General features: G+C 43.4%; 2 protein-coding genes across 2 annotated transcripts; one reads left to right on the forward strand and one right to left on the reverse strand.

Annotated features, from left to right (window-relative positions):
- Nucleotides 1-8,670: 8,670 nt before the first annotated feature.
- MED31 (mediator complex subunit 31) lies at nt 8,671-10,955 on the forward strand. The gene is made up of 4 exons (XM_082294794.1): nt 8,671-8,695; nt 9,072-9,149; nt 9,752-9,848; nt 10,581-10,955. The coding sequence occupies exons 1-4, from the start codon at nt 8,686-8,688 to the stop codon at nt 10,771-10,773; spliced, it is 378 nt and encodes a 125-aa protein (XP_082150920.1). The 5' UTR covers nt 8,671-8,685; the 3' UTR covers nt 10,774-10,955.
- A 995-nt stretch (nt 10,956-11,950) lies between these two features.
- TXNDC17 (thioredoxin domain containing 17) lies at nt 11,951-14,144 on the reverse strand. Its single transcript, XM_082294795.1, has 4 exons — nt 13,975-14,144; nt 13,150-13,231; nt 12,855-12,930; nt 11,951-12,237 (listed from the first exon to the last, which is right to left on the reverse strand). The coding sequence occupies exons 1-4, from the start codon at nt 14,114-14,116 to the stop codon at nt 12,169-12,171; spliced, it is 369 nt and encodes a 122-aa protein (XP_082150921.1). The 5' UTR covers nt 14,117-14,144; the 3' UTR covers nt 11,951-12,168.
- Between the last annotated feature and the right edge of the window lie 16 nt (nt 14,145-14,160).

Genomic DNA, 14,160 nt, shown 5'->3' on the forward strand with positions numbered 1-14,160 from the left:
CAGTCACCACTTAATGCTGATTTGCATCTCTAGGTATCTAAATGCATTTGAGAAAGGGACTTTTTCTGCTTTCTGATGGAGTTCACAGTGTGAGAAGGAACAGGTTATTGCTTCCAGATACAAGGTGCTTGCTCTGCTCTGTCTTACGAGTAAGATACAGGGGAGCTTGCATAGGTAGATGACACTGAGCTTGGCTATCTCAGTTCATGCAAACCAAAACTCCTCTAAAACTGCTTCCAGCTAAAAGCTGTAGGACAGCACTTCACTGTCCTGTTTGCCGAAAAGAATGTTCTGAAAGTTTCTTGAAGGGGAGAAGTTGCCCTCACCTCAGCTAGGGAAGAGCTTCACTCTGTTGCTGGACGAGAAGGAAGCAAATGCTATTTTCATCAACAGTCACACAGGGTGATTCATGGTCAGGAGTGCTGGGGCAAGGGAAGTGTGCATGTGGGGTAATAAAGAGTGTTGGGTTTATTGTAAATGTGATTTACTGGATGTGTCACCTCTCTGTACTGTTAACAGCAGTTTCTTTTTGAGACGCTTTTATGACATTCTGTGAGTGATTCATATTAATTTAAATGGGTGGGTTGCACAATTAGAGCCTGGCAAATAAAAACTTTCTAGAAACAGCATGGATTGTTTCCTGTGTACCATAGTGGACCACTTGTTTCTGCATTAGCTTCTGCAGTACCATGGTGTTGCTCCAGTAAGATCCAGGAGGGTACATGCTGTAGTGAATAATGCAAAGCAGAGATTTGGACACCACTCTTAAGTGTCTTCAGACCTGAATATCAGTGGTTTCTCTTCTTTCAACAGCTAAGTGATAACTCAAGTTTGCACCTCTGAAGATGCTCAGGTGGGACCAAATCAGGTGGCATACCCTACTAACTGTCTCATTCATTTCAGAGTAAAGGATTATAAGAATCTAAGAAACACAACCAGTTTTTAAGAATTAATGTTGTACAAACTTTCCAGTATAACAGGCACAAACGGGCTTTTCTTCAGAATCAAGCATGCATGGTGTCCTGTTCCAGTGCCCTAAGTAAATATATGTTACTTACAATGGACAATGCAAGGACAATTGCTTTGTGATTGGCGCTGGTTTACAGACCCTTCAGCACTGCAGGACAAGTATCATGATAGACACTTACTGGGCATGGCATTTATTTTGTTGCTCATCGAAGGATTATTGGTGTAGATGAAGAAGTTGTGATAGTCCTAAGGTAGTGGCATAAAAAAATCCCTTTGTCCCCCGCTTTAAAACACACAGCCCCAGCACCCACAGAAAACATGGGAGGATCCTCAGTGTGGGTTTTGTCAGGGCAGGTTATTCGGCCACACTGAGCGAGCAAACAGTACCCATTTTACCATACGAGGGCAGAGTGTGATTCCTCGTGGTCAGTGAGTCTGTCAGCTGGCCAGCTGGCAGCACAGCTGGCAGTGCCACCTCTGAGGAGCTAAATCAATGCTTTCTTATTTTCTTCCCACTCTCTATGGATCCTTGGCTTTCCCTTTCTTCTCTCAAAATACCAGTTTACCAAAATACCAAGTTGCTAATGCTGTTTCTGCAAATATTGAGTGTCTCAAACCTGCAGAGTCATGATCTGGGCTGCTGTTGCACAGGGCTCCTGCTTGGCCTTGTACCAGTGTGCCAACTTGTTCCCACAATGTACTGGTGCTTGGGGATGGTCTCACAATCATAAATGAGCACATGAATGACCAAACTACAAGAAAACATACAAAGGGAGAACAAAGGTATTTCCTTCCCATGTGTTGAATATCTAGATCTGTGAAATAGAGAAGAAAAACCTTTCAGCATTCTCTATATGATCAAGAAGAAGTCCCCAAGCTGAAAAGTGGTTTAGATTTTTTGGTGTCATCCACTGAATTCAGAGCAGCGGGTAGTGCATTCCAGCTGACTCACTTGAACTCAGTCTTTGGCTTATTCAGCCTTTGTCTTCCAGCTCAGGTGTGTTACCATTTGAAAGAACGATAACCTGGTTGTAGCCAAACCCAACATTTGCTGACAAAGTTGGAATTGGGCAGTCGGTGAAAATCAGCCCAGAAAAAGAAACAGAGCACTGAATCAGTCCTAGCCAAAATGCAGCAGCGGTTCCTTAACACACCACCTCTTCCTTTTTAGTAATGACATATCATATACATTTTTCAGATACTTCACATCTTTTTCTTCCCCCCAAATGTCTATGCTAAATATGTGAACAAGTGGGTAGTAATGAATCCTGAGCACTTGGATCAAGTGACAGAGTTTCCACAATGTTTTCCAATGTGGGTGAATAAATGTGTGACTTTTGACAAGTCTGATCAATCTCATTGTGCCATTGAGAGGTCTTCAACACTTTTGTACTTTGCACCACAAGGCTAGCAGTCTGCTGCAAGAGACTTGTTGGGCTCAGCATTTGTCTGCATGGTTTAGTGGCAGGGTGCTGATTCCCCTCTGCTCAGAAGAACCATCTCAGTGGCAGCTCCTCTGCATCAGATCAGACCTTCCCCCTTGTGTATCTTTGCTGGCCCCTGTGTGAAGGATCTGCAGCACAGAGAGGATTTGCCATGCGCTGCAAACTGCCTTTGCTTGGCAGAGAAATTCACCATTGGCAGCACAGAGTAAAAGCAGGCATACCATGCTGCCCTGAGGTGATCAGGGACTACTTAATACAAGGTTTGGCAGTTATTTAAAAATAGAGCTGACTATACTGAAACTATTTTTTGCCCATTTAGGTTTTTCTGGAGCACTTAGTCAATAGCTGCCCATTCATTATGGTGTAAATGTAGATTTACATCTAAGACTGTAGATTCTGGCCGTAAGAAAGAGACTGTTTCTTCTGTCAGAGAAAAGATGTTATGCTTCCCCAGTTTACTTTAGTGCTTTATTTCCCCCACAAAATTATTTCCCGTCTTATTTGGCACATGGCACTTCAGTGAGTTTCCATAAGCTGTTTCAGGCCAGAGTGTGAGCCCCATTATAATGTTCATAAAACATTTTTTTATAGACAAATCATTTTCTTGAAAGAACTGAGTGTTCCAGATACTAAATCTAATTTATTGTAGTTTCCTCTGTGAGCTATTCTTTGAGAACAGTAACTTGGGTTGGGTCTTAGCAAATATTTTAGAAAGCCAGCTGAAGATCAAATTTCTACCAGAAACGAAGTTAACACATTCATTTAAGGAATGATTATTCTGGAGGAAGTTTCTATTTTACTTCAATATTTTGCCTTGGCTATAGAGTCAGAAATCAGAAATGTAGGGGGTTGGGGGGGGGGAGGTTGGGATTGGGGTTTTTTGTTGTTGTTGGTTGGTTGGTTGGTTTGGTTTCTTTGAGGGTTTTTTGTGCACAATACTAAGTTATCCTTCAATTTGGAAAAAAGAATTTCCTCTGAAAAAAGGGATGGGGACGAAGAAAATGAAGGAGCAGGGAGGGCAGAACACAGGACACTTTAACTCCTTTTTTAATAACAAACAATGGGGAAAAAACAACATAAATTTTCCTGGGAACATCCTCCACAAACACAAAATTGTCTTATCTTGCCTCATTTTTGGAGCTCACCTTTGACTGTTTTCACTTCTTTCTTTTTACACAGGTAAGTCAGATCAATACAAAGCAATGCCACCCTAGGATACAAAAAATACCATTAAAGTCACCCCTTTGCGGCGTCATATTGAGGAATAACTTCAGCCTTGAGTGAAAAGTGGTCAGACAAATAAATTGTTAATGTTTTGGGGATGATCTTGGCCCAGCTCTTTGTTTTGTTTATTTGTGTGTTTTCTTTTGGAATTACTTAAATTGATGATGACCAGTGCTCTGGGAGTTAGGTGCAGGTGTCCTTCATGAAACATCTGTCAGCAGTCATTCTCCTGTGTGGGATGACTCCACTCTACTGCTCTGTGTTTGAATTGATCTGTCAGTAGATTGAGGGCTGCCCAATAAGTTAAACTTGCACAGCAGCTGCCAGAAGTATGGTGTGATTTAGGAAAAAGCTTGGCAATTATTTTTTCATCTTTCTCTCTTTTCCAAAATATTAAAATGAGCCTTTCTGAGCAAGGAATGGAGACGACATTGGCATTCCCACCAAAAGAAAATGGTATCCTCGAATGTGGTTCCCAGCAATGTGGCCTAGGAAAAGGAGTAGATACAAAAACCGAAAGGCTGTTTTCTCTGAGCTGTTTTCTCTGAGCTGGGAAAAACTGCTAAAACCCAGAGATACTAATTATTGTAATGCATGGGCAAGGAAACAAGAGAGCTTGAAGAAACCACCCCAGATAAACTGTAGGTTTGTGGCATTTAATCTCCAAATACTTTAATTATATTTTTAACTGCAATACAGAAAGTAAGTAGAATGTAATGCAAGTAACATGGCAAGGTGTACCTTATACGGTTGTGTACTTAAAAGCTCCAGGTTACTTCATGTTACTAAGTTTATGTGTTAAGACATAATTCCAGCATATTCAGCTGTGGGCCTGGTGTTCAAAAGTTATGAACCTTGTCATGAGAGATGTATTTAGATTTGCTCCAAAGAAAATCAGTACTTTTGTTTGCACAAATGCTGTATAATCTTGCTCTAAGCACTGGCAGGTTGACTAGCATGCAACTAAAGAGAGGGTTTATATTCTTGCTAAATATTGATGTAGGCATCTGTGAAACTGTAACTATTTGTGCACCACCTTTGCAATGACCAACAATTAAAGTTATTTTCATCCTGAGTGGGTGAGGTTGTAGATGACTGGACAGAATATTTAGTTATACTTGCCAGTAAGAAGGAATCTCACTAATCATATTTCCATTATTGGAGACTATGCTTTTCTTCATAAAAGTGACTGTAGTGCTAGTCTATATGAGTGTACCTACTAGTTTCAGCACCAAATTAACTACTTATTTCTTATCTGCTGAACACATACTAAATGTATTCCAAAATAAAGGAGATTAATTCTTCATTAATTACAAAGTCATGCCAATGATTCCTTTAGTTTTATACTTAATTCTTTCTGGTGTTTTCCCTAAGCCCTGCTGCTCAGTGCCACAGTAGAAGAGCTTAAAAATGAAATAGCACAGAAAGTGGCTCAAACTACCTCATTATTGAAGTGTTATTTGGAGAATAACATAACCATAATGCTAATCTAAAATATTGTGAAAATAAGTGAAATTAATCATATTTGTAATCATTATAAAATAGATAACATTCCGTTTATTGTTCTGCAAACTTTTCTATGTATCTTGACCTTGAGAAGTTTTACATTCCTTCATTACTGGGAATTAGTTGTTTCTGGCCTGTTTGGTGTTCAACAGAATAAGAGTTCCTTCAGATCAGGCCCCATGTATCCTGGCTCCCTCCAGAATTCTTTCCTTAGAGGACCTTAGGAAGGGCTCCAAACAGTGGCAGTATTTTTGGGGAAGATGTTCCTTAAAGACCACTGCTCTCAGGTCAATGCATATTGCTCCTGGCAAATGGCTGACTTCAAATTCACCTGCCGCCCAGGCGTCCTAATAGAAGCCTGACATATTTTTAACCAACTTATTAATGAAAAATATAAAATGCTTTCTGACACATGACATTTAATCTTGACTTTATCTTTGATTTCTAACGTTTGTCTGAAGCTAGAGGAGTACCATAGTCACAGAAGTACCAGTGCTGGTGCCTTCAATAAACCAGTCCCTTTACACTATCTCATCCAATTTGCAGCTTGCTTGAACGGTGTTTGGCATCTGCAGATGAAGTGGTTCCACCATGACTGTCATTGGCTGGCTTCTGAAATGCACATTACCTGCCAGTTTCTTGACCTCAAAAAAAGAGAACTCAGTGAAGAGTTAAGCCTTTAATTAAATATGTTCTGACAATTGTTTTAGCCACTGAAAACTATGATCTTGTTTCTATTGAATTACAATTACAGCATTGGAGTATAAAAATTGCAGACTTTGTGCTGGCTTGTTATAAATATAACATAATGCATACTCTGTTCTCTGTTATTTAACCATATTTGAAGCAGGATGCTCTCCAGTCTACAGAAGCTGTCTTGCATTCTATGGGTAAAATCCTGACAGATGTTGCCCATGTTAATATCAGTTTGCATTCTATTCCAAAGCAGTGGGTAAATGGGTGAACAAAATGGGATGTCTTGGGTTTCATGCACTGGGTGTAAAAACTTCACTGTTTCATCTCACTTGATCCGTTTTCAGTGATGAAATTGCTGGACCTTCTTTTCTCTCTGATGCAAATGCATTGCACTATGGTGTCACAGAGGAATCTTTGGTAGCATCTCGCTTCTTCAGTGTTCACGTTCAAGATCTAACAGCTAACCAAACAAGACATTATTTTCTCTTGTGTCATAAAACCTTGGCGGCTTCAGGTGCCAGAGGTGGTTCCATTTAAGAGCTGTGTCTCTACGCCAGTTCTCATAAGTTAAGATATACTTATTGTCATAAACCATCGCATTTCTGGGCAGGCAACAGCAATGATAGCAGTCTAGTCTCTATGAAAGGAGAAACTGAGGCAGTGATGTCATCCTGGTTCTATGACAATAAGGCAAATTCCAGTCTCATATTTGTATTAACACATATCCTGCAAGTTTGGCTCACCTGACTTTTAAAAGCAGAAAAAAATCCAAACTTTTCCTAGAGAATGTTCTCAGTTAGTATACTAAAATCCTGATTTTCAATTTTGTTCCTAGTTTTGATGGACAAGAATTGAGATGTTTGACTTAACTCTGGCAAACATACATAGTAATTTATTTTTGTGACCAATCCTTTTTTAGGATTCTCTCCTCTGAAGTCAGTCTTGGGAGAAAAATCACATTCTAGAATAGCAATGCAGACACGTGGGATCTATTTGATCTCTTCTTTTAGCCTAAAGTCTGTGTTTACTGGGGAGTGACTTGTTATGTTTTGATATAGTAATAGTAGTATTCCACAACCACTAAAATGTTGTCTAAAAAAGCAACCTTTTTTATTAAGAAAAACTATGCACGGATCCTTTTTATATGGTTTTTGTAATCCAATTCCCAGGGAAAAAAATCATAGGAAAGATAGTATTATAGAAAATTGCTAACTTGGATGCCAAAAATACTTCAACAAATGAAAATAGAAAATAATTAAACAACAAAAAAAGGAAGACATGAGAAGGGTTTCGGGTAAGTTTGTAAAGATTGCTTCCACTGCTGCTCACTCATAGAGTATTTACTTATTAATGGTTTTACTCTGAGAAAATTGTGCTTTAATTAATGAAGAATTCATTGCAGAGGTTGACAGAAATCTCCTTGGCTGACTGTAAAGTTACTATGAAAAACAAAACAAAGCCCAAAGCTCCAAACTTTGTCCAGTATACAGAAAGAAAATAATACACCAGTTTATTTACCATTAAACTTTAAATACAGTTCAGTACTTTAGGGTTGATTCTCTCTACTTCCTTTTGCTCTGGAAGTGATGAACAGTGGCTTTGTCTAGTACAAAGCTACAATGAATGTTCTGCAAATACAAACAAAAGTTCATCTTCTTTTTATCCTTCCCAGCTCAAGGGTTATCTGGGGAAATAACATGCCTAGAACATTGACCCCAAAGCCACCTTCTAATGGCTCTGGGAGTGACTGGCCTCTGTGGCAGATGGACAAAACACTATCCTTGCTCCTGTCAGAAGGAATGTTCATGTTTGGGAACAGTCGTAGAAGCTGCAGTCCCTGGGTTTTTTCCCCTCAGATGGTGACATTTTCCAGGGCTGGAGGCTGCCGCAGGACGGTGGTGAGTGACGTCGTCAGGACAAAGCGATTGATGTAAAACTGAAAGTTGGTCTTTCAAAAATACATTGGTTTGCACTTTTATGATTTCTGAGTTCTTTGGGGGTTGCCGTGAGCTGCAGCAGAGCACCGTGAGAAGGAAGGAATTTGTACAGTGCCATATTCAGTGTGGGGTTTATTTGGATATTGGGATCTCTGAATACTCTTTCCACGAGCAGCTACTCGGTGCCCTGCTGCTGTACCCCAGCAGAAGCTGCTCCCTCACCCGCGGCAGCGAGGGAATGGTGTCAGCTGTTCTTAGCTCCCAACAGCCGAGTGTTCGCAGGCTTCTCTGCGGTACCGGTACGAGGGAAGCGCTCCCGGCAGCGCGCGGCTCCTGGCGGGACTCGCGGGCCGGGAAACCCAACACTTAAAATAACCAGCATTTGTTCAAGGGACGCCGTGTCAGTGTCTAGGGACGAGTGCGAAGGACTGATGTGTCGGCGCACGGCCGGCACCGGCTACGAACCTTCTCCGCGGCACGGACGCTGCGCCGAACCGACCGCTCCGCCGAACCGACCGCTCCGCCGAACCGACCGCTCCGCCGAACTGACCGCTCCGCGCTGGCGCAGCGTCCGTGAGGAGAGCCCCGGCCCCGCCCCCGCGCCCCGCCCCCGCGCCCCGCCCCCGCGCCCCGCCCCCGCGCCCCGCCCCCGCGCCCCGCCCCCGCGCCCCGCCCCCGCGCCCCGCCCCCGCGCCCCGCCCCCGCGCCCCGCCCCCGCGCCCCGCCCCCGCGCCCCGCCCCCGCGCCCCGCCCCCGCGCCCCGCCCCCGCGCCCCGCCCCCGCGCCCCGCCCCTCCCCGCGGCCGTTGCTAGGCAACGCCCGCTGCGTTCCCAGCGTGCTTAGCGCTGCGTTTCGCCGGGCGGCCGGCAGAGGGCGCGCTTGCCGCCATCTGCCGTCCGCGCCCCGACATGGACGCAGGTGCGGGACGCTGTGGGGCCGGGACGGGGCCGGTGCGGGGCCGGGACGGGGCCGGTGCGGGGCCCCGTGGGGCCGCTGTCGCAGCCGCTGTCGGAGCTTCCCAGGTCCCCCGAGCGCCGGGTCTGACGGGACCGCGCAGGCCGAGAGCTTGCGGCGCGGGAGAGGCTCCGCACGGGCTCTGGGGCCCCTCTGAGCCGCAGCCCCGAGAAGGCCTCTCACGTACTTGCCCGGGCCGGCCCCCGCTGTGTGGTTCGCTGCCGCCGGCCGTGGCCGTCGCCCACCCCCAGGACGCTTTAGTCCCGGGTTACACATCGACCGCGATTACTTTCAAATCTGTTGTGTGGGTCCAATTCTTACTGTTTCTTTCTTGAATCAGATGATACAGGAAATCGACTTCGATTCCAGCTGGAGCTGGAGTTTGTTCAATGTCTGGCAAATCCAAATTACCTCAACTGTGAGTACTTAAAGTAAATACCAGGACGCTGAGGAGTTTATATAGTTTAATGATGTTTATTGTTACTGGTAATGTTAAATATAGAGACAGGGCTAAACAAAGGGTTTTTCACAGCATAATCTGTAAATAATTTGTTTAACAGGTGGATTATTATTTTTTAAAATGCAAAGTCTTTTGTTGGTTGGAATGCAAAAAATAAAGCATTTATTTGATGGAGAAAAAAATAACAAGTTCAAGTGTGTTATTAAACATTAATGTCAAGTTAACAGCATTCCTTTATCTGAAAACAGAATTTTACTAATGTGAATAGTTTCAGGTACTATACATAACTCTGCTAATTTTGATGCTACAGTCAAAAAGTTCTTGTTTCAAAAAGCTGTTCCATTCAATGAAAGATACAAACTGTAAGGGAGATGAGACTAATCTATTATTTTGTTGACATAAAAATACTATTTTTCCCTGTGTTTTTTTTTATTTACCAAATACAAATTATTGAAATTTGATTGTAATGAGAAAGTTTTCAGTTTGTGAATTTGTTCAAGTGTCCAGATTTTTTTCACCCATCTGTAACTGACAATTCCTTATTTGTCATTTTATTTCAGTTCTTGCACAAAGAGGCTACTTCAAAGATAAAGCTTTTGTAAATTATCTTAAATATTTACTTTATTGGAAAGAACCTGAATATGCAAAATACCTGAAGTAAGTGCTAAATTCCCTTAGGTTTCTGCATTTTAATGGTTTGGCATTGACCTCTTTTTACATATTGTACAGTAGCATGTCAGGGTTTCATTTCTGCCTGTAATGTTACTTTTGTCTTCCCTGCAACATAGACTATGCAATATTATGGTTATATGCAACGTAGATTTTCCTGTTTCCAATAGTCCACATGTAGCAGGAATGGGCAAAATTATAAAAATTTCATGAGTTTTGCATAGAATCTTCCTTTAAAGCCTTAGTCTGCACTTTTGATTGATTCAAAATCAAACTATTGAATGTTAGGGTACAAAAGCAGTAAGTGCATTTTAAGATTAATTTTGCATTATTGATGCTTACATGAGACAAAAGGTGATTTTGTGTTCTTGCAAGTGTGCAAATTCCTTCAGTTTTTGGGAAAATGGTTTTGGTCATCTCCTTTAAGTGGGCTCTGGAAACAGGCATTGTAATTGCTATGGATTTGGTCTATCAAACCAAGACATTGGGGAAGCTACTCTAAGCAAGCAGGAACGTGCATTTATAAATGGAACTGGACTCCTTGTTTCCCGGCCTGATACTGCAGTTACCAAGTCACAGTGTGTAGGCGGAAGTGGTTTCACACTTGGGAAAAGCACATACAAGTCAAAACTAAAGTAATAACCTACAGAAGTATTGGGCTCTCTAGATTTAGTGTCCCTTGTAAAAACCTGTATTAACGTGTGTTTGTTTTTAATCCAGGTATCCTCAATGTTTGCATATGCTAGAGCTGCTCCAGTATGAACATTTCCGCAAAGAACTGGTTAATGCTCAGTGTGCCAAATTTATTGATGAGCAGCAGATCCTCCACTGGCAGCACTATTCCCGGAAAAGGATGCGCCTCCAGCAGGCACTGGCCGAGCAGCAACAACAAAACAACACCTCTGTAAAATGAAAAGCACGTGGAGTAGTGGTGATAAGGTGTACTTTGTGTTAGTGAAGTATTTACAGGAGGGGAATGAACCCTTGTGTAAGTTTGGCTCTGGATGTGTGTCCCTTTTATTTGAATTTATCGAGTGACTGGGGTTGTTTTTGTTTCATCAACTCTTTTAAAGACTAATAAACACCTGCAATTTATTTTATAGCATGGTCAGTTTTGTAAGAGCTTTACTACAATAGTTATTGATTCCTCTTGATTTTGAAAACAAACCCTAGCTTTGTTACTTACTAAGTATCTACAAAAAAGTGTAGCTCTAAAGGCTGGTCCTAGGAAGCTTTTTCCCTGGAGAATAACGATGTGTCTTAAAGCGTCACTGAGAACTCCCTGCTACTTACAGCTCTGGGACAAGCAAAGGTGAAGTGATGATAGACAAAGTTGGAAATGGTGCAGTTTTTTTTTTTGAAACCAAGCTGAGCTATTACTTGTCATTTCTGTTTCCCTGGCAGTCACTGCTGATGGGCGTTTTGCAGTTTTCCTTATAGCATGTAGTACGGATAGAAATTGAGTGTACAAGGTGAGGACTGGGAAGTGGAGCAGAGACAGGTGCTAATAAACTCTGCAGATAGAGAGGGAAACAAGCTGTAACTGTCTCTGTTCCATTAAACTCGGCTTCCTTGAATCTTGGCCTCTGCCTGTCCAGTGGTGGCTGCTCTGGAGTCTCTTTACACTCCCTGTAATGAGAACTGTGTGTGTGGGGAAACATGTCATTGCTTGGAGTATTGGAGAAGCACTTGCCACTTATTCCTTTATAGTTTTTATTGTAACAACATAGCTCTTGGCAGCATCCAGGGTTTTTAATTTTCATATTTTTAGACTGTATTTCTGGTGCATTCATGTTGTATTTCCTGCCGTTGTAGGAGCAGGTACTCCCAGCTCTTAACATGTGATCAGTGACACTACAGCTGTCAGCCACCACCTTATTACACTTGGACTGAACAGATAAGCCATTAAACATCTTTGGCATTGAAAATTTATCTACAGTTTCAGTAATTATGTGGTCAGGCTTAGAAAGGAGGTTTTTCTGTTTCTCCCCTTCCTCCTTACTCACTGTGAGTGTAATTTAGCAGTTACTCTTCAGTAAGTGCAGGCTAATCTCAGTTTCTAACATGAGCTCAGCTCCTTTGAAAACAGGTTGTTCACAAACTCAAGTTTATTTGGACATGAAAGGAAAGATACAGTTTTTTGTTGTAAGATTTTAGTGTAGGGTTTGGACCCAGAATTTAATGACATTTATCTTGACTAGTCTGAAGTAATTAATCATGAAAGTTTTAATAAAGGTCAGTTATTCCTTGAAAGGACACTGCAGTAATTGAGATTACCATCTTCGTCAATGATTGACTAGGGAGGGCTTTAGTCTTCGGTAAACAACATACGCACAAGCTCTGCTTTAAAACATTCTTCTTCGACCAGCTTCTGAGGCTGAAAGGAAAAGTTCACATGTTTTAGGGGCAATTAAAAAACCTGTTCTAGCCAAGAGCCATCTTAACACACTAACATTAGCCACATCCAGCAACTGTTGTCCGGGGGAGTGAGGTAGTGGGCGCGGAGCAAACAAGGTAATAACAACTGAAACATTCCTGAGGGTTTTCTGGCCTTGGAAGAGGCATTTCTAAGAAAGTAACTGCTAATTTAACTAACATGTACAAGTTACAGCTTGAGCTGCTGTCTGAGTCGAGCATACTGGTTTCACTCCCGTAGTTCAGCGTTTGGATTTTTCAAAAGTTGAGGAGCTGCAAATCAGGAACATTAACAATATGTAGCTAAGAAGTTTCTCAACCCCTCAAGCACTATGAGCCAAGAGTACATATTCCCTTTACTGCATGTTTATTATAGACATTACACAATAAGCAGAATGGTTCTCTCTTGAGGAACTGTTTGAGTGAGGAACAGGGAGCAGAAGAGCTGTTCAGAATGCTCTGGTCTCCTTGAACAAGAGAAGGTTCTCAGAGAATACACTAACTCATTTACAGCCCTAAACTCCTGCCAGGTCCCCATCTTAATGCCTGTACATCCAGAACATACAACAAATCACTTACTGTTCCGTATTTAAGTAGTGTGGGCACTCCTGTTAGTTTCAGATTCCTCCTGAATTCATTGTTGGGATCCTTCCAGCTGTTCAGAAAGAAGGCGTTAAGCACAGCTTGTAGAGGGGCATTTTGAAGTTAAAATAGCTTCAAAATTATTCAAAGGGCTTTGCCTCACACCCTCCCAACCCCTTTCTCAAAACAAGCATGCAGATAAGTCATGTCAGAGATGGTGAAGACCTCAAAAAATGATTGATTCCTTACAGAGAAGGACAGTTCCCATTTGTCAGCAGTCAAAGTTACTTACTAGGCTCTATCTCCTACTAGACAGTAGATGAAAACTGACTCATCAGGCAGGTTATGAAGTTCCTTTCTCACAACTGGCTCAGCTAGAAAATAATTTTTAAAATCTGTTAGTACTTAATACTTGTGACACAGAATCACATGGATTTACTTGGACCAGCAAGGCTGCAGATTAATGTTTTGTCTGCTTTAGTTAGAAATCTGTATTTCATTTCACCTGGCTATCCACAAGTTTTTCAGACTTTATGACATGCTCGAACGTTGACTGGACTTGTGTTTGAGTAAAGACCAATTTCTTCTCTAACACGGAAGAAGAACACTCGTTCGGTCCTGTCCTGGGTGTGGCAGCCCAGCACGGCGCCCACCCTTCTGCAGGGTGACGGTTCCATAATGCACCTCCACTCGTGCTCAGACACGCACGACCCAGGCAGTTCAGTGCGATGATTTCTGAGAACAGCCTTCACCTGCTGCTGCCGGACACCGTCGGGGAGGACACCGCTGCGCCTCGACACGTGCAGCATAGGTGAAACTGAGTGTAGGACGCGCGTCTGGTTGTTTGCTGGGCCGTGTACCAGTCCTCGCCAACAGCCCGTGCCGTTCGATGGGCGTAACGAAAAGGGCAGCGCGGCAGCTGCGGCTCACAGCCCGCACAGCCCCTTCAGTTCACCAGGGGAAACTGCGCCTAGAGCCTGGGACCGGCACTGGGACCGGGGCTGCTGTGACCGCCCAGCATGTTCCGGAAAGGCACCCTCCGGAAAGGGCCTCTCCGGCTTCCCCAGCACCGACACGGCCCATGCCGCAGGCAGGGCATTCCCCCCACGGGCCTCACCCGTCACGCAGTCAGGACACCAGCTCCTGCCCTCGGCGTCCTTATCGCCGCAGAAAAGCGCGAAGATGGGTCGGCCGTGGTAGCTCTGCGCTGTCCGCACGAACTCGGGGTACCCGCGGACCTGCATCTCCTCCCAGCCCATGGCGGCAGCGCCGGAGTCCCCGCCCGGCCCAGCCTGCGCGGCCT

This window comes from Coloeus monedula (assembly GCF_965178545.1).
Source record: "Coloeus monedula genome assembly, chromosome: 20".
In the NCBI taxonomy this organism is placed as follows: domain Eukaryota; kingdom Metazoa; phylum Chordata; class Aves; order Passeriformes; family Corvidae; genus Coloeus; species Coloeus monedula.